Raw genomic sequence first — 22,904 nt, 5'->3', positions numbered from 1 at the left:
TCCCATCCATACCCACTGGTGAATAACCATAAGTGAATGTCACATATCTGTAAACAAAGCACACATTTCCTACTTGGGAATAATAAAGAAGGTCAGCACAGCAGGCTCAAGTGACTGGGTTGGCCGAGCATTTTATTTTGATTAACGGCTAACTAGTTCAATGTTCTGCTCATATTAGAAGTTCAACTCTTGTTTATTCTCTCTTGGATTTGGAAGGTCTAAATGACTTTATTCACAATATCTGCATATCTGATAATTCTCTGTTCCATTATTTCAACATTTTGGTGAAACAGTAAATTATGAATGTTATCAGCTAATAGATTACCTGAATAGGAAAGAAATATTTACCTAGAGAGCCAAGAACTGACAGAAAAAATTAAATGTTGAAACAGATTTCATATAATTTTATCTCAAAATGCTAAAAGCCTTGAATTATATGACATGGAAAAAAAACCCCACATTTTTACATAGTAAAACCAATTTGGCAATTTAGAGGGGGTGAAGGGGAGGGGCAGGAGAGGGAGAGAGAATTTTTTTTTTTCTTTTTAAAGTATTTTATTTATTCATTTTTTTAATTTGACAGATAGAGGGAGAGCACAAGCAGGGGGAGTGGCAGGTAGAGGGAGAAGTAGCTCCCTGCTGAGCAGGGAGCCCAGGGCACAACTCAATCCCAGGACCCTGGGATCATGATCTGAGCTGAAGGCATATGCTTAACCAATTGAGCTCCTCAAAGGAGAATCTTAAGCAGGCTCCACGCCCAGCACAGAGCCCAGCAATGAGCCCACAGAGCAGGCTCCATGCCCAGCACTGAGCTCATCCCACAGCCTGAGATTGTGACCTGAGACAAAATCAGAGTCAGACACTTAACTAAGTCACTCAGGTGTCCTGCAACTGCATTTCTTAAAACACCAATGTAAAACTTTTCTAAATGCTAATTGTGTACCGATCAGTATCTAGCCATAGAAGAAATCATCTATATCCTAATAAAGCCCTCTTGAGTGGTTCTTCTTAGATATTCTATATAATCAGGTGCAAGTCTTCTGACTTCTGTTTTTAGAAATAATAGACTATTATGGGATCACTCACTGTCTCTAAGCAGCTACCTATCTCTGTCTAAAAGATGAGGAATAATCAAGCAAGTTACGGCTACAAAGTCACAGATAGGTCATTCCAGTTTTTAGTTGCCAGGAGATACTGTCAGCATTATGTCAAACTCAGTAAGAGAAGTCATATTTCTCTGGATTAGACATTTATTTCGTACCTACAAATACCAGTACTAAAAACACTATCAAAATTTCAGCCAATTTTAAAATATGTTAGGTGAATTAACAGCAAATAGGGGTTTTAAATAAAAATTATTTTATGAAATTTTACACATAATGGATACTAAGAAAAACCCCTTTAAAATTTAAGTAATAAAAAAGGGGAGTGCCTGGGTGGCTCAATGGGTTAAGCCTCTGCCTTCAGCTCAGGTCATGATCTCAGTATCCTGGGATCGAGCCCCGCATCAGGCTCTCTGCTCAGCCAGAGCCTGCTTCCCCACCTTTCTCTGTCTGCCTCTCTGTCTACTTGTGATCTCTTTCTGTCAAATAAAGAAATAAAATTTTTTTAAAAATAAATAAATAAAAGGAAAACCAGGGACACCTGGGTGGCTCAGTTGGTTAAGCGGCTGCCATCAGCTCAGGTCATGAGCCCGGCATCCTGGGATCGAGTCCCGAGTCGGGCTCCTTGCTCGTCGGGGAACCTGCTTCTCCCTTTGCCTCCTTGTGCTTGCTCTCTCCCTCTGACAAATAAATAAATAAAATCTTAAAAAAAAAAAAGGGAAAACTATGTGCATTGTTATTGGCCCTCATTCTATGTTATGTTCAACAATACATGAGGTTTGAGTTCCCACCTTATAACAAGAACAAATTACATAGCCAGAATGGGAGGTTATTTTCTTTTCTTTCTTTTTTTTTTCTTTTTGGGTGGGTGCGGAGCTTATTTTCCATTGCTCAAAAACCAAATAGGGCTCATATTAGACAGCTATTTCACTTTTCTAGGTGTCTTGGAGCCAGTTTGATGTAAAGATGTCCTCTAAAGATGGGGCACCTGGGCGGCTCAGTGGATTGGCCCTCTGCCTTGGGCTGGGGTCATGATCCCAGGGTCCTCGGATTGAGCCCAGCATCAGGCTCTCTGCTCAGCAGGGAGCCTGCTTCCTCCCCCTCTCTCTGCCTGCCCCTCTGCCTACTTGTGATCTCTGTCTGTCAAATAAATAAATAAAATCTGGGGCACCTGGGTGGCTCAGTGGGTTAAAGCCTCTGCTTTCAGCTCAGGTCATGATCCTAGGGTCCTGGGATAGAGCCCCACATTGGGCTCTCTGCTTAGCGGGGACCCTGCTTCCTCCTCTGTCTGCCTGCCTCTCTGCCTGCTTGTGATCTCGGTCTGTCAAATAAATGAATAAAATCTTTAAAAAATAAATAAATAAATAAAATGTTTAAAAAAAAAAAGATGTCTTCTAAAGAGAAGTGGATGACTAACAGATAATCTGTTATGCAAGTACCAAAGAGGGGAACTGAGGCTCCTATCTTCAGCTTTTCTCTGACACTTACAGGTGGTTATCAGTAGCAGCGAGAAGCAGACAGTCAAATGTGATTCAATAGGAGCTAGAATCACTGTACCAATATTTAATGAACATTTACAATATCTACATATCCTAAAACAAAAGCCTTGGCATGAAATCCAAGAGACAGCTCTTTCTTCAATATGCTAAAGGTGATCTCACAACTTTATCTGTCCTTTCACACACATGTACTCTACCTGACAAGCTGGATCAAGACCCATTTTTCTTCTGAGGAATTTTTCTACATGCCCAATAGTTGCTTCTCCTGAAACTCGGACAAACTTCTTCTCCAAGGGCTACATAAATAAACATAAATAAATATTTTCAGAATAAATATGCATAAAACATATAAATAATAAAACAAATTTTATAGCAAAGATGTTTAACAGATTTATGAGAAAAACTACTATGAAATTTGAGCTAATTTACCTATCAAAGGAAAAAAGAATTTTTGCTTAGCTTCCCCTCTCTGAAAAGTAAATACTTTTTAATAGAAAGGCTTACTGGTTTATTTTAATACCTCATCAAAAATAAAACTTAGAATAAAATTTAGTGACAGAGAAAGAATACCTAAGACTAAATTATGTCTGAAACAATCTAGTTTCTTCAACAAAAAAAACTTCAAAGAAAAAAAAAAAGGAGGACGAACTTCTAGACTAAAAAAGATACAAGGAATATAACTAAGAGATATGCCAACCAATTACAATGTATGCATCTTACGTGGGTCCTGATTTAAACAAATCTATAGGGGCGCCTGGTGGCTCAGTGGGTTAAGCCTCTGCCTTCAGCTCAGGTCATGATCCCTGGGTCCTGGAGTTAAACCCCACATTGAGGCTTAGCAGGGAGCCTGCTTCCTCCTCTCTCACTGCCTGCCTGTCTGCCTACTTGTGATCTCTGTCTGTCAAATAAATAAAATCTTAAAAAAAAAAAAAAAAAACAAATCTATAGAACAGTTTTCACGAGATAATCTTGGAAATTTAAGTAGTATGTGCATATTTGATTAAGGAATTTGATTAAGTTCATTTTTAAAATTGGAGTATCATTATTATATTTGTAAAAAGTCCGTATCTTTTAGAAATAAATCTATTTACTGACAAAAATGATACAGAGTCTGGGATTTGCTTTAAAAGCATGAGAAGTGGTGAAGATAGAGATGAAATGAGATTGGCTATCAGTTTATAATTACTGAAGCAGAGTTGTATACATGGGCATTCATTTTACCATTCTGTCTAGTTTTGTATAAGTACAAAATTTTCCATAATAAAGGGTTTTCTTTTTTTTAGTAAAGGGTTTTCTTTCTTTTTTTTTTTTTTAAATTTATTTATTTATTTGACAGACAGAGATCACAAGTAGGCAGAGAGGCAGACAGAGAGAGAGGAGGAAGCAGGCTCCCTGCTGAGCAGAGAGCCCGATGTGGGGCTCGATCCCAGAACCCTGGGATCATGACCTGAGCCGAAAGCAGAGGCTTTAACCCACTGAGCCACCCAGGCGCCCCAAGGGTTTTCTTTTTTTAAGTGGAAAATAAAAAGATTAATATGTGGCTGGAGTCTGATTCAATGGTCTAACGTGATAGGTAGAGAGGCCTCGGGGTTTTAGAACAGAAACTAATGCTTAGCCAGCTACTTCTGTCTCTGAGGCAATTTTTAAGGAGCCTACTATCTAATACAAACAAAAAGCTGAAGTAATCAGAACTAAAAGGCTACCTTTTAGGAAAACATGAGCAGTGTTTTTCAAAACTGAAAGAGATGGAGCCCAGAATGACTACCAGAGGACCTAGACAGGTCAGGCAAACACTTGCTCCATATAACAGCGCTCAGCTTTCCTACCGGTAGTTTGGTTTCTGAAGATCTTTCCTTACAATAAAGCTATCTCAAAAACAAACAAACAAATAAACAATAAAGCTATCCCTTCTTATCATAGTGTATGTAGCAGATAGCCTGAGTGTTTAGTCCAGACATTCCAGAAACAGACTGCTTGGCTATAGGTCTTGGGGTTCTGCCATTTTCTAGCTATAAGTCTGTATGCAAGCTGCAGAACCTTTCTGTCCCCATTTGTAAAAGAGATAATAGCATCTATTACATCTCTTATATTTATCAAGAGGAAAGTGAGTTAATGGATGCAGATACCTATTAATTCCTGACATGTAGTTACTACCTGCGTACTGTGACCATTTTACTCTTAATGTAAAAGAATTGGACTCTTATAGAGGGCTTAATAATCACCATGGGATATTGATATAAACTAGACAAAAATGGCCAAGTTTCATGTACTTTTAATGGAGGTACAGGAATCATCTCACAAAGCTAAGGCAGTCTCACTGAGGAGGAGGAAGAGCCATCCCACCGGTGCAGTCCCCAAGAAAATACCTCATTGTAGGTGGCAATATGAGAATCCCATCAAGTTCCTTAGGAAGCCGCTACTGAATTATCTAACTACGTCTGTCTGGCAACCAGTGCATTTCTGAAGGTTAATTTCCTGGGCTTACCTCTGGTATACCAACAGAGGACAGTCCATTTTCCCTTATTTCTAAATTCCTGGTGAGCACCTTACCCCAGGTGTTCGTTAAAATTAATCCATCTTAGCTAAAGTTATAAATACTGTACTGTTTAGATAATCCAGAACAGAAGTATGACATGTGCCAATACCTGGAAAAAAAAACTGGTCTGGGCTTTCAAAGCTAGGGTGGCTAACCTTAGTCCTCATGCCCCAGGTTCAGAAGGTAACTGGATTTTCCCCCCATATAATTCACATCCAGTTTTTAAGAAAATAATTTGTCTTTTGTTTTGTTTTTCATTTAAAGCTCTAAAACCAGGGGCGCCTTTGTGGCTCAGTGGGTTAAGGCCTCTGCCTTTGGCTTGGGTCATGGTCCCGGGGTGCTGGGATTGACCTCCACCTTCGGCTTGGTGGGGAGCCTGCTTCCCTTCCTCTCTTTCTCCTGCCTCTCTGCCTACTTGTGATCTCTGTCAAATAAATAAATAAAATCTTAAAAAAAAAAAAAGGCTCTAAAACCAGTTCTTACCTACATAGTCAACTCATTTTTTTCTGATACACCTAACAGCCTCCTACCATCTGCAAATAAATAAGAAAAAAAAATCCACAGAATTACACTTCTTTGAAATTAACTGACAGCAGTCTTCCCTGCCATCTATAGCACAAAAGGTCAAGTTGATAAAGTTGAGTAAGATAGTTTAGGATCTGTAGGGAGATTTAAAAGACATCTGGTTATTTTCTTGCTTTAGATAATGCATACTTCTAAAAAGAGATTTTAAAAAGAAGGTATCAACTCATAATTATATTTTACTTTGAAAAAATTCCATCTCTGTCAACTGAAAAGGCCTAGAAACAGTTAAGAACCCAGTAGCTGGATGAACCCTTGGTAGCCAGACTTTGATTTTTAAAAACCACCAAAAGGAACCAGGACACCTTGAAGAAAGGACTAATTCCATGTCTGGGGGTCAACAGAGGTACAAGTTGAGCATGGAACACCTCGTCATATCAGATAGCAAGAAAATATTACAGACTATGATATCGAAGAAAGATAATTTGAACATCAATAAAGGAAAAAACTGACACGGGCTTATTTATTTTTTTTAGAAGTAAAAATTTTTTTAAAGATTTTTAAAGTCTTTTTGAGAGTGAGAGAGACAGAGATAGCAGAGAACAGGAGCCAGGAGAGGGAGAAGCAGGCTCCCCACTGAGCAGGGAGTCGATGAAAGGCTTAATGAAATGGGTTTAAATCACAAATATCTTTAAATTCATGAGTTCATATTAAAGTAAAAGCAAAAACAACAAAACCTATTTGTGGTCATGATTGCAGTATGCTAATGAACCAACTCACTACTTTGGACTTGGTAGTAAGTAAAGGGAAAGAATCAAGCATCTATCCTGCTTTTCCTATATAAACTATACCACTGGCTAACCAAACAGACAAAGGGAAGTTTCTCTTTATAGAAGTATTTCAACTAATAAAAGAAAGAATGATAGGGGCGCCTGGCTGGCTCTGTTGGTGGAACATGTGATCCTTGATTTTGGGGTTGTAAATTCAAGCCCCACATTGGGTGTAGAGATTAGTTAAAAATAAAATCTGGGGGGCCTGGGTGGCTCAGTCATTAAGCATCTGCCTTTAGCTCAGGTCATGATCCCAGGGTCCTGGGATCAAGCCTCACATCGGGCTCCCTGCTCCGTAGGAAGCTTGTTTCTCCCTCTCCCACTCCCCCCGCTTGTGTTCTCACTGTGTCTCTCTCTGTCAAATAAGTAAATAAAATCTTAAAAAAATATATATATATTTTAAAAATCTTAAAAAAAAAAAAAGAAGGAATGATAGCATCATTTTCCAAACCCTATTTAGTTAATGGGCTTAGTCATTGAGCACCAATGGCTGCTAACATTATAAAGAGGCCCAGACAACCAGATATTCTGTGACTCTAGATGGAAAGAAACACCACCAACTATGAAGTAGCCTTGCTCCCCTGAAATCAAACCTTTCTGATCAACACTCAGACTTAACTACCAGTTAGTTTATGGGAAATACAGAAGACAGAAATGCATGCTAAATTATACTGGGGCAATGCAACATCAAAACCCAATCTGAAAAACAAACAAACAAACAAACCAAAAAAAAAACCAAACCCAATTTGTAGAAAACTGTAGCAAAAAGACTCAATTTCAACAATGAATTAAAAGAAAAAAGAAATGGAAAACCTATAGATTTGAAGACTTATCAACCAATCACAATATGTGAACTTTACCTGGATCCTGATTTAAAGTGTTAGAGAAAAAAGAGAGAGAAAACACCCACTGTGATTGAGACAATTTAAAATTCTGAACACTGGGTAGATATTGGACAGTAAGAAATCATTAAAACTTTTTCATTCACCATCCCCAACCTTTTGAAAAATGACTAACTTACAACATTGTAAGAGCACCAGGAAAACCCAGATAGCTTTCACCTAGTTTGCAAACTGTTAGTATATTGCTATATTCATTTTATCTCTTTTAATTTATATGTATGTATGTATAAGTGCATGTTAATGTTTTGTTGGACCACATGAGAATTATTTGAAGACAGGTATTTTACCCCATACATATTCGCAATTATCTTTTCAGAATAAAGGGATTCTCCTATATAACTACAATATAATTAACAGGAAGTATAAGGACTATTCAGGCAATTTAACATTAATACAACACAATCATCTAAAAAGTCCAAATTCCTTTATAAATTGCCCTAGTAATATCCTTTAAAAATTGTTCTTATGTCCTGAAGGCTCACACACTACATTTTGTTGTCATGTTTCTGTAATCTCCTTTAATCTAGAATAGCTCTGCCACTTTATTATCTACTGACACTTAAGTAACTTTTTTTTTTTTTTTGGTTATGACACTTTGTCATAAAAAAAGAGACTTGTCTTTTAAGAATACTGCAATATTTACAAATGGAGTGGCAAATGCTGGGGATTTCAGAAAAATACTAGAAGGGAAATGGACAGAGGTATAGAAGAAATAAAATTGGCCATTAGTTAATTGGGAGAGCTGGGTGATGGGACACAGGGAGGTTCTACTTTTCACTAGGTTTAAAATTTTTCACAATTAATGGGGTGACTGGGTAGCTCAGTCATTTAAGCACTTAACCCTTGATTTCGGCTCAGATCATGATCTCAGGGTCATGAGATCCAGCTCATGAGGGGCCTGCTTAGGATTCTTTCTCCCTCCATTTTATTTTTTCCACAAAAACTTTGTTTTATTTTTCTTTCTTTAATGACAGCCCTAAAAACAATGAAATCATTTTCTGCTGGGTAAGAAAATAGAGGCAATTCGTGAAATTTGAAGATTTACTAGATATTTTCTGATATCAAGGAATTTCAAAGTATGATAATGGTATCATGTTTTTTAAAAATATCTTTTATCTTCTAGGGCTATATACTAAAGTGTTTACAAATGAAATATGTCTGGGGTTTGCACCAAAACAAATCTGGGGAATGACCGCTAGGAAGTAGTTGCAGTGGGAAATGGGTGTGGTATATTTAAAACAAGTTTGTTCTTGAGTTGATAAAGCTAGGTGATAGGCATATAGGAGTTTGATTATACTATTCTCCCATAGTTTTGAGACATGAAGTTTTCATTTTTTTTTTAAAGATTTTTATTTATTTATTTGACAGACAGAGATCACAAGCAGGCAGAGAGACAGGCAGAGAGAGAGAGAGGAGGAAGCAGGCTCCCCGCTGAGCAGAGAGCCCGATGTGGGGCTCGATCCCAGGACCCTGGGATCATGACCTGAGCCGAAGGCAGAGGCTTTAACCAGGCGCCCCTGAAGTTTTCAGTTTTAATGGATGATACAGCTATTAATTTGAAGGCCTTATATCTGTGAGAGACGAACCTCTTTCAGAAACAAATGGTTCTATTAATTCTGCATTTTGTGATGATTTTTACTTTTCTGAAAGTCTTAAACTTTCTTAGTTAATAGATTGGCAATATTACTGTTTTTCTTTTTATTCTGTCATTTTAACAATTCTAGTTATAGCTCTTTTTTTTTTTTTTAAAGATTTTATTTATTTATTTGACAGACAGAGATCACAGGTAGGCAGAGAGGCAGGCAGAGAGAAAGAGGGGAGGGAAGCAGGCTCCCTGCTGAGCAGAGAGCCCGATGCGGGACTTGATCCCAGGACCCTGGGATCATGACCTGAGCCGAAGGCAGAGGCTTTAACCTACTGAGCCACCAGGTGCCCCAATAAATAAAATCTTTAAAAAAAAAAAAAAAAGTTCCCACTGCATCTCGGTTTAGTTACTTTTTAAAAATTTAATAGCTTTACTGGGATAGAAGTCATGTATCATTAAATTCATCATTTTAAAGTATACAATTCAATGGCTTTAGTTTATTTAAGCAGGCTTGTACAACTCATCACCACTACCTAATTTCAGAACATCTTCATCACCCAAAAAGAAACTCCACACCAAAGAGCAATCACTCCCAATTCCCCCTCTCCCCAAAGACGCTGGCAACCATCATCTATAGTATTTACTGCTTCTGTGAATTTCCCCGCTCTAGACATTTCACATAAATGGAATCATGCATTATGTGGTCTCTTGGCACCTGGTTTCTTTCACTTAACATAATATTTTCAAAATTCATCCATTTTGTAGCATTTAGCGTACTCCACTCCTTTTTATTGCCAAATAATACTCCACTGTGTGGCAATATCATACTGTGTTCATCCATTTACCAATTGATGGATATTTGGGTTGTTTCCAATTTGGGGTTATTCTCTCATAAATGTTTATTTTTCAACTTGAATCCAAATAAACACCATACACTGTAGTGAGTTATGTCCCTTGAGTCTCTTTTAATATGTTCTACTTATGTTTCCTCTTCACCTCTCCCTTTTATTCCAAAAAAACAACTGTTTGTGCTGTAGCTTTCCACTGTCTAGATTTGGCTTATTATATTCCTACGGTGTCATTTAACATGTTCCTTTGTCCCCTGGATTTCTTGTAAATTAGTAATTAAATCTAGGGAGTATGATCAGCCGCACATTTGTTTTGGCAAGAATACTTCACAGGTGGTATTGTCATATTTTTCTAATGTGTGACTATTAGAACTACATAAATATTCTAGGTCCATATGTGCTTTTGTGGAAGCAACAGGTTAATATTTCAAATTAATGTCTGTTCTTTCTTCACGACGTTTTTATACTCTGTTGGTCTGTGTGGCTACTACAGGTCATTTGACAAACATCTTTGGCAAACTCTAGGATCATATGACACTGTACTTGTCCCATACGAGAAATTTATATGCTATTTTCCCACCCACCATACTACTAGGGAAAGAACTCCCTTATCACCATAAATCTGCTATTTGACAACTTAGAATAAATTCAAAGTTACCAAACTTAACACTGCATTCCCTCCATCCCACTGATCTCTGGGAAACGTCTATAATATACTTCATCCACAGAAGTACCCATCTATTCCTACATTTTAATCCACATCTGTAAGCCAATATTGTATTCATAAAACAGTATACCCAACCAGGTATAATTCACCCAAATATTAGTACAGACTTTGAAAAAGTGTCAAAAAATCTATACAGATCAAAGTCAGCTATTTCCTATATATTTACAGACCCAAGTAACTGTAAGGCCTGATTTAGCCCTTTTCAAAAAGTTACCTTAAAAAAAAAAAAAAAAAAAAAAAAAAAAAAGGAAACGTTACCTCTTCCCGAACGACTCGTAGTATAGGAGCAACACTGGGTATAATGGGGCCTGTGATAATAGAGGCTTTAAGACAAACTCTGAACTTAGGTACATTAACAAAGGACTTCATTCTTACCTCTAAAATTTTAGTAAATGATTGAAGCAACAAGTTTGGGCAGGTTTACCTTGAGCCCAAAATGTTACATGCAAGTAAAAATTTAAGCTCATATTTAACTCTGAATGCCAACTATGCAAAAAATGCTTTGAAATATTTTTTTAATATTTCATTTATTTATTTGACAGAGAGAGACACAGTGAGAAAAGGAACACAAGCAGGGGGACTGGGAGAGGGAGAAGTAGGCTTCCAGCTGACCAGGGACCCCAATGCAGGGCTTGATCCCAGGATCCTGGGATCATGATCTGAACAGAAGGCAGATGCTTAACAACTGAGCCACCAAGGCGCCCACTTTGAAATATTTTTTAAAGTCACCAAATTATCACAGTATTTGGTTTTAGAGTTCTTAAAATTTCTCACTTGTTTACTTAGACCACTGTCCTGAATTAATAACAAATCCCTACTTAATAACTCTTTTCTCATAAACTTATTATGAGAGCATTACTAAATGTACTTCACATTTCTACAACTTTTATTTACAAAACTGTATTGTAATCGAAAACATTCTCCACATGATTGCTAATCTGACTCTGTAATTGTGGACTACAGGGTCCTCCTGTGAAGTAAATAAAAATAAAATACCTTAAAATGTCCCGTGCCTTCATTAGCACTGAAAAACGAAAGCAAAATTAATCAACATTTTAAACTATACATTAAATCATATAACACAGAAAAATAACATCAATATAAATATTTGAGGAACATCAGTTTAATTTTAAAACCTAACCCTTTAAGAAACAAATAAATGTAGTTGTCATTTCTGCCACCTACTGGTAAGGCAAAGGCAGTGTTACCTACTATTCTACACTACTTTGTATACTTCCAGGAGTTACACTACTTTGTATACTTCCAGGAGTTAAAAGTATATCCTTAATATTTAGATTTTCCACACATGTAGCATTCTAACATTTTCCAATTTAAAGTAAAACTTTCTATTATAATTAATGTGTCTTTTTCTTTACAGTAACCCTTACAAAATAGATTTCTTACAAGAAGTCTGCTAGATTGCCTATTGTTTTACTTATAGCAATAATGGGCATGATTTACTCAGTTTGCTCTTTACCTTGAAGTACAAAGATATTTCTTGGTTAAATCAATTATGTTTATGTCATGAGGAGACAAGGGACACTAATTTTTGTTGGGCATCTACTATGTACCAGGCATTATAGTAGGTCTTCATAATAGGATGCATGTTTTTCATTTAGTCCTCATAAAGCCCTGCATATCAGGTATTAGTATTCCCCTTCTATAGAAGAGAATAAAGCTCAGAGAGGTTTAATAACTTGCTTAAGGTCACAGAGCTATTAAGTGATAAAGCTTCCAAATCAGGTTTATCTAGCAACAAAACCCGCATTCTCTCTTCCCTATCATGTTGTGAAGAGGAGGCCAGATCACAATTGCATCAGCTACAGCATATTCTTATAATACAAATAAAGAAATATATTAAAATATAACATAGAAGCTATATTATAAAATATTACATTAAGATAAATGTTATATATGTGGATATACTAGAAACCTAAAATATATAAGCTTAGAGTTGTAATATTCTATTTTTTTACAAGAATTATCTCTATTGAATCCATGATATATGGTCATCTGGCTTCTGCTTAGGCATCTAAAGAGATAGAGAGTTTATCTGACAAGTCAGTCTGTTCCATTTGTGGGCAACTTTGTTAGAATTGCTTGCTTGCACTGAAGCAAATATGTTTCTCCCTGTAACTTACGCCCGCTAATCCTAGTTCTGCCTTTTGGTAGTCTTATGAACTAGACTCAATCTTTCTTTTATATGATAACCCTCTAAAGATCTGAAATGAACTTAAGGGGCTTATGACTGTTTTCTCTTTTTCAGATTATTTTTGTTCCTTCCCTTACCACATATGCCATGGTTTTCAAAACTTTTACTGTTCTGGTTACACCTTGGCTTACCATCTCTCTTAAAATGTAGTGCACAGAGTTGAACATAATACTCTAGCTGGATTGATACAGCATACAGTTGGCTATCACCTCCCTGGTTCACTAAATGCTACTGAGTTTAAGACTGCATGAAATTTCTGTTCTATCACATGTATGTCATGTGAGTCCATTTTCCACACTAGACACATGTACAAATTACAGTACCACAGACTACTTTAACTTTTATTTTTGAATGACCGTGCATTATTTCAATATTCACATATTGATAATAGTTTAGACATGGTAGGAATACCATAAGTTGATACTTAGAACAATCTTGTTAGTTGCTATTATAATCTTCAATTCAGAAATTCAGAAACTGATCATCTTCTACTTTACTCACAGAAACTAAAGAACAAAAAAGGACAAGTACAAGACTATCTAAAGATCACAAAACACAGCATACCCAGTTTGGGGGGGTGGGGAATCTAACTTCACATTCCAATAGTTGAAAAAACACTGTTCACAGGCTGAACCTACCTCAGTTTTTTTGCTCTTCCAACTTAAGTGGGCTCAAAAGCTGGACCAAATTTGCTTTTGTACTCGCATCAGGTTAAAACTCCTCTGCCACTTGCCCTGCCGTGAAAGAGCTGTCTATGGGCTACCCTCAGGAGCCTGACTTTGTGGTAACATAAAAGCTCTTCCATGTAGTGAACTCGGGGGACTGGTGACTTCAAAAGGATTCTTTGCCTCTGGAAGCTTTCTTTCAAAAGGACTCCTTGCCACACTGGAAGCTTTCTTCCCCTCAACCAGTTGAAAACAGATAAAGAGCTATATTATAAGTTAGACTACTCATCATAATCAGCCACATAAAAGGCTCAATTCTTGCTTTTTACAGATAGGGAAGCTGAAGCTCTGAGAAGTTAAAACTAAAAGTTCCATGAGGGCCAAGGCCATGGCTGACTTATTCAAACTGTATTCTCAACAACTAGCAGAAGGCTGTGCTGGTACATATAGCAGGACCTTAACAAACATCTTATGAATAAACAAAAAGCAACTTGTTAGTGATTACAAAGCTAGATAATAGAGAAGCGAGGATTTAAATCTAGATCCTTTATTCCAAGTGAGGGCTCTTTTTTTTTTTTTTTCTTTTTTTGGAACAAGAACCAAGTTTTTTATTTGTTCATTTCTTATATTTGAAGTATTCGTCAATGACATCCTGGCCCAAGACTCTTTGCCATAGCCTTTAACCACTACACAACTGCAACCAACCACTTATGGGGTTTTCCTTCTCTGTCAATTTTATAGAGGCCCACCCATTCCCCTAGCTTCTTTCTGTCATCAGTCTTAGTTAGGCTGATTTAGTTTTCGGCATAAGGGGCCTCCATCAACTTGACATACATAGGCTCATCACAGTTGGATGCAAACACAAAAAGATGGGTTTGGTGCTTGTCTAAGGTTTTGGCAGTTTTGTAAATTCCACATGCTTAGGCCAGTATGGGTGAGGGCGGTCTTCAGCACCTCTTGTAAAGCAGTATTAATGTCCATTATACTTCCAGCAGCAATGCTTTTCTCGGCCTTGGCGGTGGGTTTCGGGTGAAGCTAAACTGAGTCCACCTAATCCTCAGCCTCCTGGCGACTGGCAGCAGGGAAAGAGCATGATGGCTCTTTTTTCTATAGGACGGGATGTACTAATAATATAGTAAGTTTGTTAAGTGGTAATGACAGCCTTGAGTACTGTGGTCAAGTCTCACTCATTAGGAGAGCCTGCCATGATTAATTATTGATTTCTGCAGGTGGGTAAAAGAAGAGGCAATGGTGGCACATCCATCACATATCTGCTATCTTTGCATCCTTGCCACTTTTCAAAAAATGTATTAAAAAACCCAATCATCAGTTCTTACCGTGCATTGTAGGAAATGTTACATTTCCCAAAATATTTTTTGGAAATATAAATTCCTTTCAGGTTTCAAATTTTAATTTTACTTATTAAAAATCAAGTTACATTGTAAAAATTCAAATACAATGAAAAGAAAGACTCTTTCCCATCGTAGACTCACATACTAGTTTCTGGCAACTAACTGCCATTAACATTTTCTTATATATCCTTTCAGGAATGGTCTGTGCATGCAAAACATATGTCTACACACATCTTTTCCATCATTCTCTTTAAAATAAATAAGTAAGCAGAAACACACTATGTAGTCTCCTCTTTTGGAGACTGTTCCATATTAGCACGTATACTATCAGGCTAACACACAGCGTTAGCTAACACACGCTAACACTCATGTGCTATATACCATTATTTAACCAGGTCCCTTTTGGACATTTAGATTGAAACACACTCCTTATTATCAGAAATTGCTGGTTTGAAGTCTGGTATTACATAGTTTCTGTTCATTCTTCCAAATGGATTTTTATTTCATTATCAACCATTACTATGTGGGATTTGTGTAGGCAGGAGAAACGTTTCTGGCCTCTTAGAGGTCCTTTATATCAGCTGATAACAGAGTGACTGCATAAAAAGATAAATACAATACAGTACAAGCTGAATACTAGTAAGTGATATAGGCAACCTAGCATTATAAGGTGGAAATAATTAAAAAGTAATCATCAGTGACATAAAATGGGAAATCCATATTTTTTAAAAAAAAAAGCACTTTACTTTATTCTGCAAACTAAGTATTCTGAAAACTGCAGTTTGATACATGCCAACTCTGTGATCAGGACAGTGTTTAACAGCGTTGCAATATAACAGAGTACACCATATGCTACATATATCTTTTGAAAGAAGCAATTCATACGAATTAAAAGGATATCCAACTACTTAAAAAAACAATTTGGCAAAACCAAGAAAAGTTAAAAACAAACATATGCTAAGACTCTGCAAACATATATTCTTAGATAACTATCTTATATATGTGTATGTGAATAGATATATATAACATATATATGGAGATATGTATACAAATACATAAAGTAACATTGTTTATAATAGCAAAAAAAAAACTGGAAACAAGTTAAATGTTCAACAGTACAAGAAAAGATAAATTATGGTATGGCAATGGTGAAAATGAATTAACTAGAGCTACACATTTCCACACAGATGAATCACAGAATGCTGAGTGAAAAAAACAAGTTGGAAAAAAAAAAGCAAGTTGTAAAACACTTACAACTTATGAACACTTACAACATATGATACTATCTGAAGTTTTTAATGGACAAAAGCAATTCTACATATTACTTAAGCATTGATACATGAGATAAACATATTTTAAAAATCATGGGAATATCAATCATTACTTTTAGGAGAGTGGTTATTAACCTCTAAGGGGGGGGAGAGGGGACGGTGAACAGGAAGAGGTAGCCGAAGGGCTTCCAGCATACTAGCATGGGTTATTTCTTAAGCCAGATGATAGTGATACAAGTGATTATAGTACTATTCTTTAAGTCATGAATATTTCAAGATTAATTTTTTTAAAAGGATATCAGAAGAACTTGATTATACCTGAGTTCAGGATGATTTTGTAACTGCTGGGACTTAACAAGTTCTTTATTTTACAGTTAAGAGGTAGAGTTTTAGGGTACTCACCCAATGAACTCTAGTAATAAAGACATATCAAGTTCAGGTGGAATACGAAACACGGATTCTAAGACTTTCTTAGATCTTCCTTTGCTTGAAGGGACTGGCTGTGGAACAGCTATTTAACAGCCAAAGGAAAAAAGCTGAGTTAGAATAAAAATTTCATAAATTGAGATCTTTGAAAAATAATTACACATATTATAACTATGTTGACTATTTAAAAGATCATAAAACACTCAAACTCCCTTTCTCTAATAACATTAACTAATCTGTCAAAGCCAGTGAAATTGCACCTGGGGACCACTTCACAATGGAAAGCAGACATATGTGGCTGGTTTATCAGGGTCACAGAGAGAGCTCATCACTACACAAGAGATACACGTAATCTTTAACAAGCACTACTGCGTGCCAGAGTTCAGGGCTCATACTCAGCCCTGTACATGTATGTTCTTGTTTAATCTTATTATAATCCCCTAAGTATACCGCTACTCTTTTTTTTTAACAGTTAAAACTACAAAGAAACTGAGATTACTGTTTAAGTGAGATTAGGCAATACGTAATAAGTGGAAGAACCCGGATTTAAACAGAAATTTATCTAACTTCTATACTCTGACATTACCATCATCACAAAAACTATCTGAACAGTTACTATGTTCCAGGCACTGTTTTAAGTGCTTTGTATTACTCAATGTATACTTACAACACTTTTATGAAGTGCTATCATTATCCCTACTTTATAGATGAGGAAACTGAGATATTGAAGTCTCACAGAAAGTAAAGGGGCAGAGCTAGGATCAAACTCAGTCTAGCTACAGAACCTATGTCCTTTAATTTATACAAATAATCAAATTGGATTATACTACATCTTTACCTTCATAATCTTTCTCCCTCTTTGATCATAAAATAACTGGCTATCACCAAAAAGAACCTCAAAGGGAGTAAATTTTATTTAGTATTCTTAAGGCTACAAATATATTATGATATACACCCAAACTTACCAGGTTTAGGTACTTCTAGACCTCTTTCTTTATAGAAATCATGCATTTGCTTTTTTTCTCCTAAAAAATGATAAAACACAGACTAAATTACACTTAAAATGTAACTAGTAGAGTCAGCAGAGATTCTGGGATTCACAACTATGTAATAAAACAAACTTACTTTCCTCTAGATTGATCACTAATTTGTACACTATGTCTTGTAATTGTCGGTCCAACCTAATAAAAGGAAAGGATGGAGAATACCTCAGAATTCAGCAAAACGCATTATGGTACAGAGTGAGAGTGAATGATGCTCTTTGCAACTGTTTTCTCTTGGGAGTGGATTATCTCCTTTTTCAGAGGTGAATTACTTTTAGGTAGCACTGGCTCTCACTGAGATGACCTCAAGTAATTAATTCTAAGTAATCATAAGTAATCATAGACTCTTGAATAGTTTGCTCAATTATTCCATGTGTTCTGGTCTTACTCCCTTGCAGAGACTGTATTTTGAACTTCTGTGCATCATCTATAAAGCATTCTTCTATGAAGGAGTAAAAACGTAATAGTATTTGCTGAACACATGAAAGTAATCCACCTTTAGTATTTTTCTTCCCTTAGGAGACGGAATATGAATGGAATATTTGGGAAAAAAAAAAAAAACCCCAAATGACCTATGATAAACAGGTTTTTCTAAAGAGGACAGCTGTCTCAGGCATTACTTTAAAAAAGTAATTTCAAAATAAATTTTTAAAAATTCCTTTTTAAAAAGTATTCTAAATATCCCCAAAATGACAAGCCTAAACTAGTTTCATTAACTTGAGTGACTAAATTAAAATCCTCAAAAAGAGAGGCCTGTGCTTTTTTAATTTTTTTGTCCCCAGCAGATATCACAGTGCCTGGTACAGAGTAAGTGTTCTATATGTATTTTAGAGAATACGTAGTTCCCTTTTCAAAAGAGGTCAAGAGTTTATTCCCAACTACACAACTAGAAGCCTTCAGAAAAAGTATATTTAAAATACAAATTTTACTTATATATTTGTCTTACCTTATGTTATAAAGAGGTTGTGTCTGATGTACTACTATGTTGCATTTTGGACATCTGTTGCTATAGTAAAAATGTCTTACAATGCAGCTTTTACAAACTGTTGAAAAAGAAAATGTTTAAATTAGGATGTTTTAGAGACATTTCAAAAATTCAATGTATTAGTTTGAAATGTGAACTATATGCTTACACGTATGAAGACATTCTGTAATGGTAGTTGCATCTATTAAGTAACCTTTGCAAATGGAACACAAGATGTATGGTGTCAGCTCAGAGAGATTAATCAGGCGCTGGAAATGCAATGCAAATAGTTGTAAAATACAAGTACTTGTCTTCTCAAATTCTTAAACCATAATCCCCACATTTCATTATAAACAATGTGTAACTTAATTTGCAACACGGAAACATGTTACAGTACCTCCAACCCTTCAAAATCCTAATCGAAGTTACAATAACACAATATAAACCAATGTTTCAAAAAGATCTCATTCTTTTAGATATACTTTATATTACCAGATGAGGGGCATCTTACTTTATGAATTAATTACAAAATGGGCAAACTTTCCAGATACTGGTGTTTACGTTTAATATATTAATTCCGACTGGCTAGGTCTTACCAACTTTATAAAGTATGCGCTACCACATTAAAAAAAAACGAACAAAACCCCTTCCCAATTAAACTTATGAGATAGGGGTTTACCATCCTCTGAACACCCTGTAGAAAGGGACTGTTTCCCTGTCCGACCGTAAGCTCTTGGAAAGCAGGAGCACTGTACCCTTGGCCCCTACCCGCCTGGCATAATTTAATAATTATTTACAGAATAACAGAGTCCAGGAGACCAGGAGAGCCTAAGTGATTGGCAGGAAGCTCACAAAAAGAGTCGGCAAGGTATCGGGTGCGGACCAGTCCGCGCCACATGCCTAGGCAGGTTGAGAGGGAGGGGTGGAGGTCGACGCGAGTGCCAAAGGCTGCAGCGGCGAGCTGGGGACGCGGCCCGGCTCTTACTGGGGTGGGCTGGCTTGGACCCTCAGGCCCCTCCGACCCCGCGTGGTCGGGCACCGGCTATAAATACCTCCTCCTCGTCCTCTGAGTCCGGCCGACCCCCCTCCAGCCTCAGCGAGAAGTGGCTCATCTCTTCCTCCTCCTCCTCCTCCTCTTCCTCCAGCTCCTCATCCTCTTCCAACTCGTCGTCCTCGTCCTCGAAGCGGCCCCTCATGCGGCCCAGGCTGCGCTCGGGCTCCAACTCTGGGGGCCGGGAGCCCGAGCAGCCTGGAGCCCCCGCCTCGGGCAAAGGCGGCGGGCCCTCCTCACCCGCTGCGGGTGCCGGGGTGAGAGCAGGCGGGGAGACAGCAGGCGGCGGCCGCATGGCTGCAGCTCCCTCGGCCTTGTCGACGCCCGCGCTCCCTGCGGCCACCGAGACCCTCTCCATGCCGGGGGCAGAGACCGGGGAAGACGAGACCCGGCGGCTGGATAGCGCGGGAGTTCTGCCTACCTGCCTAGGCGGCCAGTGCGCAGGCGCGGGAGACCTGCAGGGCCCGCTGGGAAATGTGGTTCGCTGCCCCTCACCTAAACCTGGACGGGCGTGCACTGAGCCCCTTTGCATATAGGGTGGGGCCTGAGGGTCGTATTAGAATTTTTTCTTTGGAAGGCTGACGCTGTCTTTACTCCCTTTTGTTTATTTTTTTAAGATTTAATTTTTTAAAGTAATCTGTGTACCCAGCGTGGGGCTCGATCTCCCCATCCTGAGATCAAGAGCCGCAGGTTCTACAGACTGAGCCAACCCGCCCGTCTCTTCACTCCCTTTCAAAAATGACAAAATTGGTACCGTTCCAGACAGCAGTATTCTGTCTGCATCAGTTGATGCGCGGAGCACTTAAATGGGCTTTAAAGTAATGTCGTATTATGAACAATAACGACTTAAATTTGAAGAGCCATTGTGCGTTTCTTTCATCCAAGATTATTTCCATTAGGAAGTATGACGTCTCTATTTTTGAAATATGTAAGTTTACTTACTTAGAGCAATTAAATCTTGTATTGCCACAGGATGGAAACTTAATCGCCGTTGGAAGACCATCCGTGAGTTCCCAACACGTAGAGGAAAGTCCATTATATTTAATTCAACAAACATTTATGGAAGGTCTATTGTAGCAGGAACTGAGACCTATTCAGGCACTCCCACCCCCACCCCCAATTTTTTTAGGAAAGATATTTGGAATTGCTGACTAACATAGTGCCGGCTAATGTCATGATGCTTGCAAGCTGGATTCAGAAAGAAATCAAGAAAAAATGCTGGGGGAAAAAATATCTGAGAGAGACTGGGTTGTCACTGAGTAAAATTAATGCTCATGTGGGAGTGGTGTACATTTTTCTTAGGGAATGGTGAGGAAATGAAGTCACTATGCTTGTTTGGGGAAAACAATCAGATTTAATGTGTCCCCATTGCTCCTGCACTAGTCTCTACCTTTCTCTCTGCAGTTCCCAAACTCTGGTCAAGCCTAAGATACTGAAATTTGCAAGATCCAAAAAGTGGAAGAAAGGAAATGTCTCCTTCTACACGGAGGAGTATAAAGCCTCAAGGGAGGGGAATGAGAACTTAGACCAGGATATTGAAAGAGGACACTGAAGAGAGAGAGATTGAAAGAGACAAACATACACAATACCTGAGATACTCTCCTTACCGGGCTCTAAAACTGTAAGCACTTCCACATGGTTACATTAGATAAAGGAATATAGCTTCTAACCTTTCAGCATTGTTAAGAGCTACCTGATGAAAAAGAATTACTTGTGCCATGAGCTTTAATTATAAAATTTTGTAGTATGATATGAAATATTATTAATAGTAACAAAGTTTGGGACGCCTGGGTGGCTCAGTTGGTTGGGCGGCTGCCTTCGGCTCAGGTCATGATCCCGGAGTCCTGGGATCGAGTCCCACATCGGGCTCCTTGCTTGGCAGGGAGCCTGCTTCTCCCTCTGCCTCTGCCTGCCACTCTGTCTGCCTGTGCTTGCTCTCGCTTCTCTCTCTATGACAAATAAATAAAATAAAATCTTAAAAAAAAAATAGTAACAAAGTTTTACTTTATGTATAATACAAAAATGTAAAATATTGATAATCCCCAAACTTAAAAAAATACAATCAAGAATTGCACATTTTGAAAGCTGGCAAGCTGAGGAATTAGGAAATTTGTATTACTGCTACCAGGTCGTGTCAGTTTAGCTGGTAAACAGAAATATCTGCAGGCTTTGTTAGTCCTATGGTATAAAAGGTAGTTTTATGTGTCATCTTGGCTAGGCTATACTGCCCAATGATTCAAACACTTACCTAGGTGTTCTGTGAAGGTATTTGTAGATATAATTAACGCTGCAATCAGTTGATTTTAAGTAAGAGATATCCTGTATAATCTGAACAGATTTTATTCAATCAGTTGAATGGCCTGAGAAGTAAAACTGAGAGATTCTCCTGGAAGAGAAATTTTTCCTGAGGCCTGCAGCATTAATCCTTCCCAGGAGTTTCCAGCATGTTGGCCTGCCCTACAAGATTTCAGACCTACCTAGCAAGCCCCCATAATTGTGTAAAGCAGTTCCTTGTAATAAGTATATTAGTAAATATATATATATATCCTACTGGTTATATTTCTATGGTAGACCAACTAACCCATATGGTAAATGGCTAAATTATGTGATATTTAAAAATATGTAAGGGGGCGCCTGGGTGGCTCAGTGGGTTAAGCCGCTGCCTTTGGCTCAGGTCATGATCTCAGGGTCCTGGGATCGAGTCCCACATCGGGCTCTCTGCTCAGCAGGGAGCCTGCTTCCCTCTCTCTCTCTCTCTGCCTGCCTCTCCATCTACTTGTGATTTCTCTCTGTCAAATAAATAAATAAAATCTTTAAAAAAAAAATATGTAAGGACTTCCGGGATGTATCTATTTCATAAAATGAGAATTTCTTGCATCTCCATTGTGATCCAAGTGTGTTTGCACATCAGAGTTATATTTTAGCACTTATCAGGGACTTTACATTTTGACAAAGCATCAGAACTGAATCATATTCTAGACTGAGCTAGAACTTCACTCTTACCCTGGATGCTAACTAGTTAAAATTGTGTAAATGTAAAACAGCAAAAGTGGATCTAACACAAACAGTATTTGTACTCCTTGTATGATTATTAGACCAAGAGAGATGCTATAGAGTTGGTTTTTTGAAGGGAGGAGGTGTTGCTTTGACATTTCAAACAGAAATCATATCTAGGGGTGCCTGGTTGGTTCAACTGGTGGAGCATGACTCTTGTTCTGGGAGTTGTGAATTTGAGCCCCACCTTGAGTGTACAGCCTACTTAGAAAAAAAAAATCATATCTAAAAACTTACGAAAGTTTCACACATTAATTCACTGGGAGATGGCAGAGGTTGGTTGATTGTGAAGGATAGTGAGTTTCTGGGTATGA

General features: G+C 37.8%; 1 protein-coding gene and 1 pseudogene across 3 annotated transcripts in view; both read right to left on the bottom strand.

Moving 5' to 3' along the window:
• The window catches only part of PCGF6 (polycomb group ring finger 6), a 30,885-nt gene extending 10,694 nt beyond the window's left edge, over positions 1–20,191 (bottom strand). The window contains exons 1-8 of one of the 3 annotated variants that reach the window (XM_045068916.1): positions 19,538–20,190; positions 18,655–18,754; positions 18,468–18,564; positions 17,604–17,659; positions 17,444–17,503; positions 16,455–16,563; positions 11,549–11,576; positions 2,800–2,898 (exon numbers count right to left, since the gene is read on the bottom strand). In XM_045068916.1, the coding sequence (XP_044924851.1) occupies positions 2,800–2,898; positions 11,549–11,576; positions 16,455–16,563; positions 17,444–17,503; positions 17,604–17,659; positions 18,468–18,564; positions 18,655–18,754; positions 19,538–20,068 (1,080 nt within the window). In that variant the 5' untranslated portion in view covers positions 20,069–20,190. Of the gene's footprint in view, positions 1–2,799; positions 2,899–11,548; positions 11,577–16,454; positions 16,564–17,443; positions 17,504–17,603; positions 17,660–18,467; positions 18,565–18,654; positions 18,755–19,537 lie in introns of all 3 variants that reach the window. The other 2 variants (XM_004749343.3, XM_045068917.1) reach the window with 2 other exon arrangements.
• LOC106005500 lies at positions 13,079–16,255 on the bottom strand (annotated as a pseudogene).
• Positions 20,192–22,904: the final 2,713 nt, after the last annotated feature.

This window comes from Mustela putorius, unplaced genomic scaffold, assembly GCF_011764305.1.
Source record: "Mustela putorius furo isolate JIRA1106 unplaced genomic scaffold, ASM1176430v1.1 tig00003909_pilon_pilon_pilon, whole genome shotgun sequence".
Taxonomy (NCBI): Eukaryota; Metazoa; Chordata; class Mammalia; order Carnivora; family Mustelidae; genus Mustela; species Mustela putorius.
Note: the sequence above shows the minus strand (reverse complement) of the source record. Positions and strands in the feature narration are given on the sequence as shown.